Genomic DNA, 19,042 nt, shown 5'->3' with positions numbered 1-19,042 from the left:
CCAAATTGCACTCATCAGAAGGAGATCCATGTGATTGAAATACGCTTTCCTTAGATCTGAGTTGGCCTCAGTCTTTCAGGCATTTCTAGTTCCACCTTCTTTACTTTAAGCTCTGCTTCCGCTTTTCTGAGACTCTGAGTTTTCTAACGAGGCTGGGTTACCCAATATTGTAAATTTTATTTTTCTGACTCAAATGCTTGCTGTTTAAAGACTGAAAGGATAAGGGCCATCAGACAGCATCCCAAGATGGAGCAGCAGTTGCCCACCTTATGAGCTGAGCAATTTTCTTTGCACAGAGGAGAAGATTCAAGGTCCTAGCTAGGGCTCATGTGCAAAGCTCCAGTCAAACCTGCTAGAAAAGGTAAACCTGCGATAAAAGGTAAACAAAACTTAACAAATCAACATCTTTAAAACAGTTTTGTTGGCTTTTACATGCTGAAATTCCTTGGTGCTTCCAGTTGAACACAAAGCAGGTATTGCTAAGTAGTTCATCATTAGATGATCGTGCCCTCAAGCCCACGTCCTACACGTTACATTTTGCACCTGGTTTGCACCCGAACTTGACTCGAATGCACTGTTTGCCAGTATTGGCCAGGACAGCTTTGCAGGGCCGCGGTACGGCGGGCAGCGGGGCGCGAGGCTCTGGCTCCCTCTGCTGCCACAAAGGGCCACAGTGGAACCAAACGCCCCGCCCCTCCAGGCCACCGCAGCCAATCCGCAGCCGCCATTTCGGCCGGCAGCCAATCCGCGCCGTTCCCCACCGCAGCCGGCTGGTGGCGCCCAATAGCGGCGGGACGAGGAGCGCGTGCAGCCGGGCCCGGCCCCGCCCACCGGGGTTGCGGCGGGAGGGCGCGGCCTGGCGGCCGTTGGCGGAGCGTGCGGGTGGCGGCGGGCGGGGGGCAGGCCGTGAGCGGGGCCTGGCGGGAAGCGGTGCCGCTGTAGTCATCCAGCGCCGCACTATTTCCCCCGAGGCGCAGCCATGAGCCAGCAGCGAGGCCGAGGGGACGCCGGGGACGCCGTCCGAGAGCCGCAGGCCGGGCCCGGCCGCGTTAAGCGCCGCAAGACCAGGGGCGAGCGCAACCGGGCCAAGTTCGGCCCCAGCCTGCGTGGTGCCAGGTGGAGGGGGGGGAGGCACCCCTGGATCGGCCTCCCTCAGCCCCGCGCAACCCAGCTCCCCCCCAGCCCCCTGCCGCCCCCCCGGCCTGTCATCATCACCCAGCAGCGCCTCTGTCGTCCCCGGGGGCTCCTCGGCCGGGGGGTGGCCTCCATGGACATCAAGCGGTTGTTGGAGGGTGGGCAGGGGGCACAGACCCCCCCACGGCTCCCTGCTGAGGAGCTCACAGGGCCTCCGGAGTCCCCCCGGCCTGTCAAGGGGATGGAGAAGGAAGGGCAGAGGTCACCCTCTCCTTCACAAAACCCCTCGGAGAAGGCGGTTGGTGACAGAGACTCTTTCAGTGCCGTGACCTCTGCCCGGGGGCTGGCTGCCCGCCTGTGTGCCCTTCTGCCACAGCCCGCCGAGTTCTGGGGACGCGTGCTGGCAGAAGAGAGACGCCGTGCGTTGCTGGCCGTCCTGCTGGAGCATCACCACACCCTGCCTGACCTGGCCACTCTCATTCCCCACAAAAGTGTGGGGGCCGCAGGGGGGCTCTCCCACGCACAGCCCCCTGTGCTGCCCCCTGCCTCCCAGCCACCCCCAGGGCTTAGCACTGCTGAAGCTGAGCTGCTTCCCCAGCCCGTGCAGAGCAGGGACCCAGCACTCCATCACAGCCACCCCCCCACACCCCCACAGGCCATCACTCAGGTGAGTGCCCCGGAAAACATTGTTTCCCCCAAACACCTTTTTCTCTCTTCAAAGAGGTGATGCCTCTCCAGATATTGTCTTTTCCCTGCTGCCAAACTTGCTCTCCTCCTGCAGTCACCAACTTCTCCATCCCAGTTCTCTCCTCCCGCTTTCAACACTGAGACGAAGAAGAGGCAAGTGAGTATCCAAACAGGGGTGACCCCATCCCCCATATCAGGAGGAATTGATTTATGCTCCCCTCTCCACAGAGCTTGTTCCCCTGGATGTCAGAGGATGAGGATGATGCACATCCTGAAAACCCAGCTCCGCAGTTCTGGGTCCAGACCCCCCCACCGCCATTCAGGTCCACAACCCCTGCACACTCCCCCATCTCTCACCCCCGTGTAAGGCATTGCACACCCGAACCAGAGCTGCCACCTCAGCCAAGGCCGAGAAGGGACCCAGCACCGCACTACTGCCGCTGCCGTGCCCCGCTGCAAGCAGTTGCTCAGGTGAGTGACCCAAAGAACTGTTTTTCCCAAAAAACGTTTGCTCTTAACCACCCACCTCTTTGTCCCTGCTGCCAATTGCACTTTCCCTCCCTCAGACTCCAAGCCCCCCAGCTGTCCTGCCACCCCCTGTTTTCGGTGCACAGAGGAGGGAGAGGCAGGTGAGTTCCCACATGGGGGTGCCCGCCTCTGTCCCGCCCCCAGTACGAGAAGGGATTGATTTTTGCCCCCTCTTCCCTCAGAGCTGGTTCCCCTTGATGTCGGAGGATGAAGAAAACACACACCCTGAAAATGCAGCCCCATTCTGGGTCCGGACCCCCTCACCACCACTGTTTAGGGGGCGGACCCCACCTCGCATCCCCTTGAGGGAGCCAGGCTTCACGTGTGGAGTAGCATGGGATCCCAGGGCAGGGGATACAGCTGAGGGGCATGGCCAGATCCGCCAACGGTCCCGTGTACCACAGTGTCACCGGGCGTCACAGCATCCCTTGGCAGGCCTGCAAACCCCCCCACAACCCCATCAGTGCCGTGGGAACAGGCAGACACTCCCTGCCTTGCACCGGGGCACTTGCCCTTGTGCTCCCTCCCCACCACACCACCTCCACAAGCACAGTCCCTGTCCCCACAGCTGGCAGCACCCCACTTCGGACCTCCCCATGTGCCACTGCTTGCCCCCCACCAGCTACCGGCTGCAGGGCTGCAGGGGTCCAACAGATCCACGGCACAGGGGATGGCACTTGTCCTGCTGTCCACACAGTGCTGCTCCTCACAGGGCAGGGGATGGGGACTCCAGCCCTAATGCCTGGCTCTTCCCCTGCATGTACTGAGGGCGCAGCAGTGCGGAGGAAGACTCGCTTTATTGGGGTGCCCCTCCCTGTGCTCAATAAAGGCTGTTATGCCCTATGGCTCTTTCTCTGATGTTTCCTTCTGAGGATCTCCCCAGCTCCTCCTCAATCCACAGCACCAGCGGGTTGGGTTGTGAATATGAGATGGTGAATGTTGACACTCTAAGGTTTTTACTTTGTTGACATCTCCTAAGTGAATCTGCATGACACCAAAAATGACACCAAAGCATTTATGTGTCAGCATGCATCTGCTGGTCAGGAGTTACTTAGTGGGTTAACACCAGCTTTCCATTCCTTGGGTTTACAAGACTGACCACACATGCAGAATGCAGTGAGAGCAATTCCTCTACAAAGATGCGTGTGACCTAACACAGATTTTGGGGGCACTGAAATGTAATGCAGATGCCATGCCTGTCACCTGATGATGAGGAGTCTGGATGGTCAGCACCTTTGGGTTCAGGCTCACCTTAATACACCAGACTGGTGTATTGTCCCCAGGAGAAGAAAAGCTTCTTGGTGTTGTTTTCATCATTTTCCATCACATTTGCAGAGCCACATTCCAGACTGTTAGGAATATGAGCATGAGTGAAAAGGCCTGATTTTATTACTGAAGTGATTAAGTACTATTTAAATCGAGACTGGTACTGGGCCTAGAGGGGGGTCACCAATGCACAGAGCAGGGGTTCTGCAGAGGGATGTTCCAAGCCCTGCTCCATCTGTCTCAGCTTGCCGGCCTGCACTGGCACAGCTGCTCAGGCTGCATCCAGTGCTGTGTTACTACCAGGGCCCAGCACCTGCTGTGCCAATGGCCCAGAGCCACCATCTTGTGCTGAGGACCCAACGCCGCCATCTTGTGCCTAGCGCCCAGAGCCTCCATCTTGTGCATGGAGACCTGGCCTCAGGGCAGAGTCCATCCTGACACAGGGCTGGAGCCACAGCTTCAACAGAAGCAGTGGTTGAGCATTTCCACTCACACTTCTGCAGCTCTTTGCCTGTGTGTGGGGCACATAGCCCTGCCAGGCTCCACCACTGTACAATGGACACAACGCAAGTCCCCACGGGACACTGCCATCAAAGACAGCTTGTGGCAATGCAGGATCCTGCAGGGAGAACCAGCTGCAGGCAACCACATGCACTGCTGCACTGTCCTCTGCTCCTGAGCACGTAGACAGGCCTCACCTGGTATTGGCAGACATAATTACTATGTGATTAAATGCTTACTGATCCCCTCACAATGCCTGCAGTCCTTCACATGGCGTACAAGGGTTCCATGTGGGTCCCACTGGGCCACAGTGGTTTTGGCATACACAAAAATGCAATAAAAACCACTGTCTCCAGAGAGCCAGCCAGCTGAGAGCGGATGAACAGTTGCATTAATGTGTAATTATTGTGCAGTCCTGGCTTCCCTTCTTTTGGCAGTGCAGCATTAATTACAACTGATCTGTAAAACATTGCACATGGATTTTATTTACTGCCTTATTAATGGCATCTGTTATTCCAGCAAATCTCAGCAGTTTGCTCTTGTTCAAGGAAATGACAAAAACCCCCACTGCACAGAGGGCTGATGCTAACTTACATGCTTTGGCTAAGAAGGAGCTATAGGATGTGGCCAAAACACCACATTTTCACTCAGACTGTGTGCTCGCTCAATGCGTTGCCCCAGCATCTCAACCCATTGCAACATGAAGGAGCGAACACAGCTTCAGCCAGCAGATCTGAGGGCTGTGCCTGTGATGGATAACTGGCAGTATCTCCCTTCCCAGCCTGCCCACAGCACGACCCAAGAGGCTGCCGGCACTGGGCTGCTGAGCGCCCCCAGACTGCAGGAGAAGCGTGACTCAGGCAGACTCAGGGCTCGCCTTTGTGCTGCAGCTTCCAGCAGAGCACAGGGACTGCTGCTGCAGCCTGATTTGCTGGGAGGCTGCCAGCCGCCCTGCCTTCTCCTCCTCTCTGCAGGCAGCTTGCAGGCAGCTCTGCCCTGTTCTCCACTCACCGCTGCATCTCGAGCGACGAGATGACCTGCCACAGGGACATCGCAGGCTGACATCCCAGTGGCAAGCATGGAGTGGAGGAGCTGGTGATGCAGGTGGAGGATGCTGTGGGGAAGGTACGGCTGTGTCTGTGGGGAGCAGGGTGGGGGGCTGGCATGGTCTGCAGGCTGCTTGCAGCACCTGCATTGCATCCCTGACCCTGCAAGGTGCTGTGACTATCCTGCTTGGGTGAGGGGTGACCCCAGGGTGAGGGGCCGCACGCTTCCTGCAGTGTTGCAGCTGAGCTGGGGGCAGGCAACCTGCACTCTGCCGTTGTCCCCAGGCCCTTAAGGACACTTTTCTGAGTGCTGCCCTGTGGGTTCCTGGCTGCTCCTCGCCTGCAGCAGAGCTGAGCCTGGGGGAAGGGGATCTGAGTGCAGTGCAGCCATTATTCTGCTCCACCGCTCCTTCCTGACACAGGGAAGTCCTCCCAGCCCTTATCGTTCTGGCTGTGATGCAGGGTTCGGCTGGCAGCCAAAATCCTCGTTAAACTCAGGCCTGCTGACCCACTGCTTTGCCACCGCCTTAACGGAGTGCTGTGCTCACTGTCTAACCGCAGCCCTTTCTGCCCCAGCACTGCCTTCAGCTCACGTGGATCCTTTTCCTTTGCTGCATTCAGGATGGAGATGTGCAGCACCTCCCCCCTTAGGAACAGGAGAGAGGAGCAGCCATGGCTGTGCATGGCCGGCACACCAAGGTGCTCCCCTCCCAGCTGAACAAAGTGTGCCCTGAGACAGGGGACGGCCCCGCCACGCACCCCAGGGAGATGAGCGACTTCGAGGTGGTCCCCAACCTCCAGCAGAGCAGCAGCAGCATTGGCAAGGGCCAGCGGAAGGCACATTTCCCCTCTGGCAGCAATGAGAAGGCAAGTTGGGGGTCTGGAGCTGGAAGAGGTGAGAGCTGGCCATACGTGGTGGGAGAATAGTTGTCCTGGGACACATCAGTAAGGAGTCTCAGGCTGGGGGGAGCACTAATAAAGCCCTAAGTATGCTCCAGGCACCAGTGTCTCAGTGTCTGGCCCCTGGTGCAAGTTCTGACCCTTTGCAGAAACAATGACCCCTCACTGCTCTTCCTGCTCCCTCAGGAAAATCTCATCTCATGGATTCCTGAAAACATCCGTAAGAAAGAGTGCACGTACTTCGTGGAAAGCTCCCAGACCTCAGACTCTGGGTAAGTCAGACTGTCCCTCCTTCCCCTCCCCTGCCTGGGAACAAAAGGAACATCTGGGGACAAAGCTACCTCACTAGAAAATCCCACCTTTCTGTTAGGGGAACTGGTACCAAGGGAATTCACAAAGTCGTTTTTGCCTATGTTCCTTCACCCTGCTCTGTGGCACTGCATGGTCGATAGCCAGCTTTCCAGGCAGTTATCCTTCTGATGCTTGCCATGCAGTCACTTCCATTCATACTTTATCCAGTGCAACCTTCCAATTTCTGTCATAAGCCACCATAGATGGAAATACCAATGTTTGCTATGTTTTCTGCTAGAAAAAGCCTTTGTTTCTTCGTAAGTTCTGAGCTGGAAGTCAGGTTGGGTGGGAGGTGCTGGTGCCTGTGGTGCTTTAATGATGATGCCAGCACCTCCCAGCTGGGCTGAGGCAGGTGAACCACTGAGGCTTTGTCCTTTGGGGTTGGCTCGCTTCCCACGGAGCTGGTGGTGTACATTGCAGGAGGGTGGTGTGCGAGTGTGGCTACCTCAGGGAACAGCACCTGGAAGATGCTGCCAAACCTCCCCTCTTCCTGGGGAAGGAGTGGGACCCCAGCAGGCACATCCAGGAAATGCCAACAGATGCCTTTGGTGACATCCACTTCACAGGCCTGGGACAGAAGACAGGAAAGGTGATTTGTTTCTCCCCTCTGTGGTACAATGGGAGTCAGAGTTCAAATCTTGTCCATGAAGATGAAGTGCAAGTATTTCCCTCCTGATGAGAGGAGGTTAGGAAAGCATGGAAATGCCCCAAAGGCAGCACTGATTCATGCACAGAAATATGGATGGGACAACATCCCTCCTCTCTCTCAGCTCTGTACCCTGTCCCTTTCTGAAATAGTAAGACTGGTCTCCATGCTGTGAGGCCCATGCTCCAAGGTATGGCTGTTCCCTGTTCAGGTACTTAGGCAATCATGGAGATGCAAGCTCCCAGGGAAGTGGTATGGAATAGGGTCATGCACTAAAAGCTAGGGCAACGGCAAGAGACCTGTGCCAGGAAGTGGTATGGAAAGTCCCCATTTCTTTGCTGGGACAGGAGGAAGTGTGATGGAGTTGCTCTGCTGCCCAGCCGAATTCTTTCTACCCAAAATACATGTGCTCCCTTTTTACAGTATGTGCGTGTCTCTTCTGATACTCCTCCACGGGTCATCTATCATCTCATGACACAGCACTGGGGTCTTGATGCACCCAATCTGCTCATCTCGGTCACTGGTGGAGCCAAAAACTTCATAATGAAGCCAAGGCTAAAGAATATCTTCCGGCAAGGGCTAGTCAAAGTGGCCCAGACCACTGGTAAGACATGCTGCACTGTTCAGAAAGCCCCTTGAGTGCTGGCAGGGCTTGATGCAAAAGGCAGAGAAAATATCTTCTGGGGGGTGGAGCATCTTCAAGGACTGGCTGCTCCTGCAGCCGTACAGTGGGATGTTAAGAGATTGCTGTGAGCAGGGTCTCTCCATTCCCAAGCCTCTCTCTGACCTCTAGGGGCCTGGATCATCACGGGAGGGTCCCACGCTGGTGTGATGAAACAGGTGGGAGAGGCAGTACGAGACTTTGTCCTGAGCTGCAGCTACAAGGAAGGCGACATTGTCACCATTGGCATTGCCACCTGGGGGACTGTGTACAACAGGGAGAGCCTCATCTGCCCCATGGTGAGCCAGGCCAGAAGGGGTGATGTTTCCAGGCTGATGCTTTCTGAAGCCCCTTATGCCCTACTCAGTGCCTTGCATAGGTGTTGTGCTTCTTCTGGGAGCAGCCTAGGAGGGCAAGTGGAGCAGAGACAGGAGCGTGGGGCAAGGCTGATATGAAAACTGCAGGGATGGCTGTTCTGTCCCTGCATGCCATCTTGCTCCCATTCCACATGCTGGCTGATTTGAGCATCTGCTGCTCCCCTTCAGCCCCATCAGGCTTTGCCCAGAGTCTCTCCTTCTGCACCTTACAGGGGGGCTTTCCAGCTGAGTACGTACTGGATGAGGAGAACCAAGGCAGCCTCTCATGCCTGGACAGCAATCACTCTCACTTCATCCTTGTGGACAATGGGACCCATGGGAGGTATGGAGTAGAAATCCCCCTGAGGACCCGGCTGGAGAAGTTCATTTCCAAACAGACCAAGGTGAAAGGAGGTAACAGCAACATATAGGCAGGCCAAAGGCAGGGGAGGGAACAAGGCATAATGAGCCACTCAGCTGCTCAGGGGGTTCCCTGCAGGGAGGTGACCTTGGCTCTGCTTCCCTGTAGGTGTTGCCATCAAGATCCCCATTGTTTGTGTGGTGCTGGAAGGAGGCCCTGGGACACTTGATGTAAGGAACCACTCCTAATTTCTCACAGCAGAGCCAAGAGGGGTAGTGGTGGGATGGGCTCGGATTGGGAAAGCCAGGAGCTAGGGCAGAGGGCAGCAGATCTGCTCCTTGCCTAGGGATCACAGAATCATTAGGGTCAGAAAAGGCCGCTAAGATCACCAAGTCCAACCCCAACGCATCCCCACCATGCCCACTAAACCATGCTACTCAGTGCCACATCTCCACAGTTCTTGAACACCTCCAGGGACAGTGACTCCACCATCCTGAGATCTCCTGATGTTGCTGGGAAATGGGAAATGCAGCTGGATAGGAGTACTGTGGTGTAGCAACAACCTCAGCAGGGCTGCTTGGTGATACTAGGACCAACTCCCCTGCTTTGTTGCAGACTATCTACAATGCCATCACCAACGGGACTCCGTGTGTGATTGTGGAAGGATCTGGGCGTGTGGCCGATGTCATTGCACAGGTGGCTGGCCTGTCTGTGTCCGAGATAACCATCAACTTGATCCGCCAGAAGCTGAGTGTGCTTTTCCATGATACCTATGAGCAATTCACCGAGGGCCAGGTGGTGGAGTGGACCAAGAAGGTGAGCCTCTTGCAGGCAGACAGCTCCTCTCCCTGAGCATGTGGAGACCTCAGGGGTTTCTGGGGACAGCAAGGTTCCCACTGGGAGCATTGGTTCTGGTGGATCCCAAGAACAGTGTGGCACCAGCCCCAGCTGGTCTGGGAGACAACATGGTGGGCAGCAGATGACCCAAGGAGAGCCAGGAGCTGCCCCACACAGTAGGAGATGTTGCTGCTGATTGCCTGCCCATGGCTTTCCTTGTAGATCCAAGACATAGTGCGGAGCCGGCAACTCCTGACCATTTTCAGAGAGGGCAAATATGGTCAGCAGGATGTGGATGTGGCCATCCTCCAGGCACTGTTCAAAGGTGTGGAGCTGGGGGCTGCCTGGGGGCATGAAAGAGATGAATGGAGTGGCATTCACAAGTTTGGCTTTGGAGTCACCAAAGGGCTCCCCTTTTCAGCTGAGCTGATCGGGAGGAGATGTTTCTCCCAAAGGGTCAGGCCTCTGGGGGGGGGGGGTTCCAGAGGGTAAACAATCCTCTGCTCTAACATATGCACTTGGCATGCAGCATCCCGAAACCAGGACCACTTTGGTCGTGAGAACTGGGACCACCAGCTGAAGTTAGCCGTGGCCTGGAACAGGGTGGACATTGCTCGGAGTGAGATTTTCACAGATGACTATGAGTGGAAGGTAAGGCGGTACCTGTGCTGTTTGTCTGCTGCACGGCTGTGTGGGAGACACCAGGCTGGGGGCTGAGGCAAAGCTAAGGGGCTTTCTCCCATTCCTGATCACAAACAACCAAAGCAGAACTGGGCTCAATCTGCTTCACTGCTTGTAACGATCCTACATAATTTTTTACAAAGGTGGTTGGTATTTCATTCAAAACTAATGTCTTCAAAAGACAATGTACCAACCCAGAGTCTCTTGATACCTAGACACCTTTCGGTAGCCCTGCCCTATGGTCTCTGCCAATGCCATCATGCCAAGTGACTAAAACCTTCCCCCATCTGAGCAGGGTGCGAGGTGTGACCCTGCTGTGGGGCCATGGAGCCCCTCACCTCTGCTTCTGGTCTGCCAGCCCACAGATCTCCACTCCGTGATGGCAGCTGCCCTAATCTCCAACAAGCCGGAGTTTGTGAAGCTATTTGTGGAACAGGGAGTGCGTCTCAAGGAGTTTGTCACTTGGGACACCCTGATTTACCTCTATGACAACATGGCCCCATCCTGCCTGTTCCACAGCAAGCTGCAGAAAGTCCTCCTGGAGGAGAAGGAGCACACAGCCAGCTCCAAAATGCCACGAATCCAACTGCATCATGTCTCCCAGGTGCTGCGGGAGCTGCTGGGCCGCTCCACACAACCTCTCTACCCCAAGCCCAAGCACACGGAGCGGCCCCGGCTCTCCATCCCTGTCCCACATATCAAGTTGAATGTACGCATCTTCAGGTTACGTGGTGGCAGGGTTGTGTTCGGGAGGGGGGCACTGGCTGAAGAAACATTCTGGAGGTTCTGGTTAGCTCAGTGGTCTTTTGCCCACTCAAGAATATTACTTAAAGTCCCTTAAAGCCCTTCCCAAGTCATCTGCCTCACATTCAAGATGCAGCTCCTACTCTCCTACCTGCGTAGCACTGGGTGGCTGTGTGTCTGGTGAGCAGGACCCAGTAGGGTGGAGGACAGAGGGGCTCCTTGTGCACTGGGCAGGCTTGGCACACCCCTATGATTATAGTTTTAGAAGGGGAGAGGCTTTTCCAGGATGAGCCCAGCCTTGGCCATTACTCTCTGCAGCAAAGGCCCTTCCATGGCTGGTGGAGGCAGGCATCCAGGGGTCGGGGAGGATTTGTGTTGAGGGGCTGAATCCTCTAGGCAGTCTCTTGGCAGGCAAACAGGTCTGACTGTTGCATACCTCTCAGGTTCAGGGGTCAAGCCTCCGGTCCCTCTACAAACGCACCTCTGGCCGAGTCACCTTCACCATTGACCCAGTCCGCGACCTGCTCATCTGGGCCGTGGTCCAGAGCCGCAAAGAACTGGCAGAAATCATCTGGGCCCAGGTACTGCAGTTCAAACCCATCAGTCCCAGCTGTAAGGCTCAGCTGAAACCAAACCTCCAAAGCCCAAGAGGCAAGACTGCATGTGGAATCACAAACATCCCATCACCCATGGCTTCCTATTACAAGAGCAGGGCTGTCCCTGTATCCCAATGGCACTGGGCTACCTTCTGCCCTGCACCCAGAGGGAAGGACAGCATGGCCCCTGCCACAGCAAGTTGTCCTTCCTGAGCAGCCAGGTTGGGACATGCTCCTTCCCTCCCATGGAAACACCAATGGACATGTCAGAACTGCCAGGGACTTGTGAGATGAGGCTCAGCATCCCACACCCTCTCTGACCTCTTTTGCTCCAGAGCCAGGACTGCATGGCGGCTGCTCTGGCCTGCAGCAAGATCCTGAAGGAGCTGGCCAAGGAGGAGGAAGACACAGACACCACTGATGAAATGTTGGCCCTGGCTGAGCAATATGAGCACAAGGCAATTGGTGAGTGGGAGGGACACCAGCAACCCAGAACACTCTCATGTCCTGTCATACTGGATGTGTCTAAAGGTGGTGGGTACGATGGATGGTGTAGAGCCGTGGTGATGCTCGCCGCATGCTGCAAATCTCTTCTTGGTGCTCCTCCTGCTGAGCAATGGGCTGGCACAGAGCTCAGCCGTATCTCCCTGCTCTCCCAGGTGTGTTCACAGAGTGCTATCGCAAGGACGAAGAGAGAGCCCAGAAGCTCCTTGTCCGTGTCTCTGAGGCCTGGGGGAAGACGACTTGTCTGCAGCTAGCACTGGAGGCCAAGAACATGAATTTTGTGTCCCATGGAGGTGTGCAGGTGGGTTCCCAAGGGTGGGGAAATCACTCATCCCTGATACCCCGTGGAACAAGCTCAGGTTCCATTCTTGATGAACTGGACTTGCGAATCAGCCAGGATGCAGAGGAGGCTCCTCTAGCAGTGCTCCCCTCCCTCCTCACAGGCCTTCCTAACCAAAGTCTGGTGGGGGAAGATGTGTGTGGACAACGGGCTTTGGCGAGTGATTGTGTGCATGCTCTTCTTCCCATTCCTCTACACAAGCTTCATCACATTCAGGTACTTCTTGCAGCTGGAGCACATGCACATGGAGGCAGGTTCTGCTTCAGCTCCCTCCTCCAGCTGATTCATAAACCTCAGGCAGCTGAGCCATGCCTCTATCCTCACTGCCCTCAGGGAGAAGAAGATGCAGCCCATGGGCTGCCTGACACGTTTCCGAGCCTTCTTCACAGCACCTGTCGTCATCTTCCACATGAACATCCTCTCTTACTTCACCTTCCTCTTGCTCTTCGCCTACGTCCTGATGGTCGACTTCCAGCCATCACCGTCCTGGTGGGAGTACCTCATCTACTTCTGGCTCTTCTCCCTGGTGTGCGAGGAGACCCGCCAGGTATGGGGCAGACAGAACAGGGCTTGGGAGGGGCCAGGAAGCCCTCCTGGAAGGTCTTGTGCTCCTTCCATGCCCTGGCAGAAAACCCTGTAGGTTCAGGTCCCCTTCAGGTAAGCAGAAGAGTCCAGTGATGGCCAGCAGGTCTCTGCCCCTCTATAAGGCACATGAGTACCCTGTAGTGCTTTATGTGGTGTTCCAACCCCGCTTCTTTTTCCAATAGCTCTTGCATGATCCAGATGGGCTCGGAGTCCTGAAGATGGCTGCCCTGTATTTCAAGGACTTCTGGAACAAGTTGGATGTCGGTGCCATCGTGGTGTTCATCACAGGGCTGACCTGCAGGTGAGTTGCAGTGCTCAGGGCTGAGCTGCAGGCTGCACTGGGCCCTACACTACTTCCACAACTGTACACCTTTTTAACTCCAGTTCCTTCTTCAAAAGACTGAAGATTATCATAGCCACGTGATTAACCCTGACCGATTTACTGCTGTTTCCTGCTGCTTTTAGGGGAGGTGTTTTTCATGCTGCAGCTCTCACTCAGCACTCTGGAGAATGTCACAGATGCTGCAGCAATGCATCACTGTAAAATCAGAAAAAGAACTACACTGTTGGCACTGAGATGTTCCTTTCCTCTGTTCTGTGCCCAGGCTGATTCCATCAACGCTATACCCCGGGCGCATCATACTGTCACTGGCATTTATCATTTTCTGCCTGCGCCTGATGCACATTTTCACTGTCAGCAAGACACTGGGGCCCAAGATCATCATTGTAAAGCGCATGGTGAGAGCTGCCCTGCCCTGCCCTGCCTGCAGGGGATGTGCCACCCATCTCGTCCTACCCTGCAGGGCACTGTGCTCCAGGACACACTTTTGTCTTCACTGTATCTTTGCAGATGAAGGATGTCTTCTTCTTCCTCTTCCTGCTGGCAGTGTGGGTGGTGTCCTTCGGGGTTGCCAAGCAGGCCATCCTGATTCACAACGAGGAACGTGTGGAGTGGCTTTTCCGTGGTGTGGTCTACCACTCCTACCTGACCATCTTTGGGCAGATCCCCTCCTACATCGATGGTAAGGGACACCGGCCTGTGACCAGGCATGAGCCCGGTGACTCTTACAGAGCCACGGGGTGCCACACTCATGTAGCCATACAGTTCCTGCACAGGACTCCTCTCCATGCCACAGGGTAAGGCCAGGAGGGAGCAAAGATGAAGTGTAGGATACGTTCAGAGTGTTGCTACCGCTCCAAAGCCAGGGACTGAATCTCTCTAACCACTCAGGACAACCAGTCAAAATATACAAAGGCACAGGAGCAGGGTACCAGCTGCCAGGAGCTGATCCAGCTCTGTGTCACAGCTGTAAACTGCCAGGAGTAAGCGGAGTGCTGAGGACAGAGAGGATGATACAGAGTGGGCTTGGAAACCCTCAGCACACACCGGCTGCTCCTACCCCTGCCATGTTCTCAGCCACTTTGATATCCGAGAGCACAGCATGCTGTTAAGACACCGAAGGGCTGGCTGCAGTGAAGCAGTGCTGTGCTCTCTTGCAGGGGTGAACTTCAACATTGATCAGTGCAGCCCCAATGGGACTGACCCCTACAAGCCCAAGTGCCCAGAGACCAACGAGGACAACAAGGAGCCCATCTTCCCAGAGTGGCTGACAGTCATCTTGCTGTGCCTGTACCTGCTCTTCACCAACATCCTCCTCCTGAACCTCCTCATCGCCATGTTCAAGTGAGTCTGACCTGGATCCCCGGTCCTGACCGTGAATCACGCTGGCTTTACTTGCAGGCTTGGCCCTAGGCAGGGCAGCACGCAGGCCTCCTTACTCCCCTGCACAGCTGACGCCCGGGCTCTGTCCCCAGCTACACATTTCAGCAGGTCCAGCAGCACACGGACCAGATCTGGAAGTTCCAGCGGCACGACCTCATTGAGGAGTACCACGGCCGCCCACCTGCACCTCCACCCTTCATCCTCCTCAGCCACCTGCAGCTCCTGGTGCGGAGGGGGCTGCTCCGCAGGCCAGCCACGCGCCACAGGCAGCTCAGTGAGGAGCAGCCCGTCCCCTTCCTCGACTCCCCCCCAGGGAGATGGGGTGCCGGGGGAACTGACAGCCCTGCCGTCCCCTTTCTCCTACAGAAGAGAAGCTGGAGAAGAACGAAGAAGCCGCCCTCCTCTCCTGGGAGATGTACCTGAAGGAGAACTACCTGCAGCACCAACAGTGTCAGGAGAAGCAGAACACAGAGCAGAAGATCCGAGACATTGCACAGAGGTACCGACATTCCTCAGACAGGAACGGCCTTCCTGTTCTGGGCAGGAAGGATTTGGAATTGGAGCTGTTGCTGCCCTCCTTGTCATGCATACAGGGATGCTCGTGGGAATCTGTCTTTTGGAGGTGTAGGCACCCACACAGCATGGGCTGCTGAGCACCTGCAGCGGCTCCTAAGGAGGTTTTTCTCTGCACCATCCCTCCAGAGTCGATGTGCTGGCAGACCTGCTGGACGTGGATCGAGTGAAGAGGACGAGTCTGGTGGAGCAGAGATTGGGTGCCCTGGAAGATCAGGTGAGGCAAAAACTGAGCAACTGCTTTTAGAGCGTGGGCTTTTCTAAGGTCATGGGTCAACTGAACTACAAGAGCAAATCCTTCTGAATCAGCTCCCCTTAAAACGTTAGAATTTCCTTGAGAAAACAATAGCCTCAAAAAGAAGGCATATGGGAAATGGAACATTATGGGATGAGCCCCTGTACTGTTCATCCAGCTCTTCTCCTGGGCCTGAGAGGACCCTCCTGACCCTCACCTGTCCCACGCAGGTCCATCAGAGTGCCAAAGCCTTGAGGTGGATCATGCAGGCACTGCAGGGCAGTGGTTTCAGCTCAGAGGAGGATATGCCGCCCTTGGGTAAGCACAGCCCCAGCAGCACAGCCCAAAGGGATGCCAGAAGCAAAGACACAGCATAAGAGCCAGGCAGTCCCACGGGCCTCATCATCAGACCCACTGAGGCTCAGCACCTGCCCTGTGAGGCCTTGCTGTCTCTGCCTTGCAGTCTCCAGCAAGACCTCAGAGGGAAAGGAGTTGGACCTGGAGAAGCCTGAAGAGAAGCAGCCCCCACACCACGTGCTGGCCCGAAACCTCCTCTACCCAGGGTCCCACACCGTCCGCTTCCCCGTGCCAGATGAGAAGGTGCCCTGGGAGGTAGGAGCTGAGGTGGTGGGACTGGAAGAGGATGGGGGCTGGAGGAGGATGGGAAGTGGGAAGGGGAACAGAGCCATTGTTGCAGTGAGAGGGAGAAGTATCATACTTGGGAACTGCTGGTGTCTCCAGCCCTGGGATGAGTGGCTTCTTGGAGACACTGCCAGTGCTCAGTGCACTGGAGCTGGGTCTCCGATGCACAGAGGGTCCAGGCATGGCCAGAGATGCTTCCCTAGCAAAACACTCTGGCTGTGCTCAGTGAAACAAGACTGGGTTTCACGTGGGGATGTCTGAAGGTGTTCTGAATGGACAGGCACATCTGGGCTGCCAGTGGGGTTGACACAACCGTATGCCCTGCAGGTGGATTTCCAGCTCTATGACCCTCCTGCCTATTCAGCTGACCACAGGGACACAGCTGTGCAAGACCCCTTCAGCCCGTGAGTATCTCCTGGGAGGTCCCTCCCCATCCAGCTTCCCACCTCTGTCCCATCCTAACACATGGCACAGCCTGCCCTCACTGCCGGGCTGTCTCCTGTGCCCAGCTCCTTGGAGTCTCTCCTGAAGATCAACTACAACGCCATGGATGGGCTGATAGACAGGCAGAGCTTCCACGGCCTCTATGCTGTGCAGGACGGACTGCCACTGTGAGTGCTCCCAGCACAGGGAGGTGGGTGAGGGGCAGTGGGGCAGTGTCTGGGTCATTGATGAAGATGCTGAAGAGCACCAGTCCCAATCTGTGCCCGTGGCAGGGGGTTGGAATTGAATGATCATTAAGATCCCTTCTAACCCAACCTATTCTGTGATTCTATGAATTAGGGAGGGTGGTCCAGGGCTTTGGACAGCCTCCAGCCTGCTTGCTCTCTCCCACCAGGAATCCCATGGGCAGGACGGGGCTGCGCGGTCGTGGGAGGCTGCACTGCTTTGGGCCCAACCATGCCCTGCACCCAGTTGTGACCCGGTGAGCATGTAGGGGTGCTGGGGACAGAATGGAGAAGGGGGCATGAAGCCATTTCAGATCAAGGAAAAGGAGCTGTACACAGCTTGCAGCATAACACTGGCCTCTTTCACAGCTGGAGAAGGAACTTGGATGGGTCCATTATCAGGAAGAGCCTGAAGAAGATGCTGGAGGTCCTCGTGGCCCAGTATCCCCTATCAGACGTCTGGGCACTGCCTGGGGTAAGAGCCACAGCAGATCAGCTCCAGCCACATTCTCAAGCTATTGGCAGAGAGCTCCAGGAGCAGCAGTGGGTGGTTGAACATCGCTGAGGGCTTTTGGCAGCAGGAGGTGGGAGGGAGGCCCCACTGCTGCCTGCTCCCCTCCACCTGAGCCTGGGGCAGCCATGGGATGAGCCATGCTGGTGGCAGCTGGGCTGTGAGAGCTGTTTGGGTGCAGGGCTCACTGGAGCCGGGTGAGACGCTGCCTCTAAAGCTCAAGTGGATCCTGCGTCGGGAGTTCTGGCCTCAGTTCCAAAACCTGCTGAAACAAGGCACTGAGGTACGGGCACACAGAGCTCTTGGTGCTCTCAGAGTGGTGGTTATGGCTCTGCTAATGCAGCAGTACTTCCCTGTGCACAGATACACAAGGGATACCTTGATGACCCCCGCAACACAGATAACGCCTGGGTTGAGACTGTTGCCATCAGTGTGCACTTTGACAATCAGAACGACGTGGAGATGAAGCGGCTGAATTCGGTAAGAGCCTCTTGCCTCTGCAGCTCCCTGCACTGGCTCCTGGCAGACGTGGGACAGGTAAGCTCGCCGTGCAAGGCTCCTCTGAACAGACTGCCAGGCAGTCATCTTCCCTGGAGCTGTTCCAGAACCTTGGAGATGAGGGATGTGGTCAGTGGGCATGGTGGGGTGGGCTGGGGTTGGACATGGGGATCTTAGTGGCCTTTTCTAACCGTAGTGATTCTATGAATTCCTTTGGCTCCAGGCCCAGATCTCACTGTCATCAGGAGTAAGCTTCTCCAGCTGTGTGTAGGGAAGGGGGAACACAGGGCTGCCCATGGGGTGGCACCACAGCAGGGGCCCCAAAACCTCAGGGTGGGAGGCTGGCGGTGCTGCTGAGTGCAGCTGGCCCTGCCACAGCACACACGTGTCCTGCTCCCCTTCCAGTTCCTCCAGGGCTGCGACCCGGAGCTGTGCATCCGCTGGCAGGTGCTGGACAGGAGGATCCCACTGCACGCCAACCACAAGCAACTCCTGCAGAAAGTCTCCACCCTGCTTGGTGCCTACTACTGAGTTCTCAGGCACAGCCAAAGCTGCTGCAGCCCTGGGCCAGGATCTGGCCATGTGAGGCCGTGGGCTGCCATTGGAGGCCAGGCAGCTATCACAGCCACCAGCTCACCCTTAGCCACCCACTGTCTGCGTGGGCACTGCATGTGGGCATACAGGGCATCCATAAGGCAGTTCTGCTCGCCAGTCTGCTCTCTGAGCCCCAGGAACCTCAGCACAGTTCCTGGAGGGTTGCTCAGGGTCGCTTGCAAGAAGCTGCCCTGCAAGTTGCTGTGACATCTGTCCTCATATCTCCAGTTGTCTCAGACCCAGTGATGTACTGAGCTGCGATCCAACACTTCTGAAGGTGAGAGCAACTCTTGGCTCACACACCTATGGCTTTATACCTCCGCACAAGTCCACTCTCTCAAGTCTTCTGTGATCCTACAAGTGTATGCTGAGCACTGCATCGTAGCTGATATCCTTTCATCTGCTAAATGGCACCTGCCTGCCCCACCCCCTTGGGCACATGGACAGAAAAGGGCAGCTTGCTGGGACACATGGGGGTCTGTCCTCTGCAAACACCGGGGCAAGTGGGGACACAAGCAAGGACACATGTGCATCCATCTCACACATCTCTGCTCACCTTTTCTGCTGCCTGCCATTGGGACAGCAAGGCACAGTGGAGACACTTCCCAGGGCCTCTCAGTAGCTCAGAACAGCCCCATGGAGGTGGATTATGCCTAGGATTGCTTAGGGAGGGATTTCAGCTCCCCACATTCTCCCCATGGAGACACAGACACAGCCAGGGCTGTTCTCCCCCACTGGTGGCCACTGCAGCACAACTGTGGTTTCACCAGTGAGGCACTGGGCTGGGAGAAGGGGGCCAGCTGGTAACGTAGTCAACGCTGCTCAATAAACAGTGTATTGAACAACTTGAGGCTGGCAGCTTTAAACACAGCGC

The 19,042-nt window shown here is 56.1% G+C and overlaps 1 protein-coding gene across 8 annotated transcripts; it reads left to right on the top strand.

The window, feature by feature from the left end:
- Window positions 1–917: 917 nt before the first annotated feature.
- Window positions 918–19,013, top strand: TRPM2 (transient receptor potential cation channel subfamily M member 2). 8 transcript variants are annotated; one of them, XM_090147134.1, is made up of 36 exons: window positions 918–1,801; window positions 1,916–1,978; window positions 2,050–2,292; window positions 5,091–5,241; window positions 5,902–6,029; window positions 6,249–6,334; window positions 6,834–7,002; window positions 7,483–7,663; window positions 7,853–8,019; window positions 8,310–8,490; window positions 8,606–8,667; window positions 9,053–9,253; window positions 9,497–9,599; window positions 9,804–9,925; window positions 10,314–10,559; window positions 11,143–11,280; window positions 11,631–11,760; window positions 11,955–12,100; window positions 12,243–12,355; window positions 12,473–12,686; window positions 12,907–13,025; window positions 13,330–13,462; window positions 13,575–13,746; window positions 14,225–14,408; window positions 14,540–14,721; window positions 14,814–14,946; window positions 15,150–15,237; window positions 15,486–15,573; window positions 15,719–15,867; window positions 16,225–16,301; window positions 16,407–16,508; window positions 16,736–16,822; window positions 16,935–17,040; window positions 17,258–17,359; window positions 17,440–17,556; window positions 17,980–19,013. In XM_090147134.1, exons 1-36 carry the CDS (start codon window positions 980–982, stop codon window positions 18,103–18,105), a joined length of 5,631 nt encoding a protein of 1,876 aa, XP_090003260.1. In that variant the 5' UTR covers window positions 918–979; the 3' UTR covers window positions 18,106–19,013. The 8 variants fall into 8 exon arrangements, 7 of the variants coding, with proteins under 7 accessions (XP_090003260.1, XP_090003258.1, XP_090003259.1 ...); XM_090147132.1 differs by having other exon boundaries at window positions 10,314–10,664; XM_090147135.1 differs by having other exon boundaries at window positions 1,771–1,801; window positions 1,916–1,974; window positions 10,314–10,664.
- The last annotated feature ends 29 nt before the right edge of the window (window positions 19,014–19,042 follow it).

The sequence above is a fragment of the Phasianus colchicus genome, chromosome 10 (genome assembly GCF_987193195.1).
Source record: "Phasianus colchicus chromosome 10, bPhaCol1.hap1.1, whole genome shotgun sequence".
NCBI classification, from domain to species: domain Eukaryota; kingdom Metazoa; phylum Chordata; class Aves; order Galliformes; family Phasianidae; genus Phasianus; species Phasianus colchicus.
Note: the sequence above shows the minus strand (reverse complement) of the source record. Positions and strands in the feature narration are given on the sequence as shown.

Coding starts and splice junctions, on each gene's coding strand:
- TRPM2 (XM_090147132.1), top strand. CDS start 980: ATGAGCCAGCAGCGAGGCCGAGGGGACGCCGGGGACGCCGTCCGAGAG. Junction 6,335..6,833: donor TCCCAGACCTCAGACTCTGG/GTAAGTCAGACT, acceptor TGTACATTGCAG/GAGGGTGGTGTGCGAGTGTG. Junction 13,747..14,224: donor GATCCCCTCCTACATCGATG/GTAAGGGACACC, acceptor GCTCTCTTGCAG/GGGTGAACTTCAACATTGAT.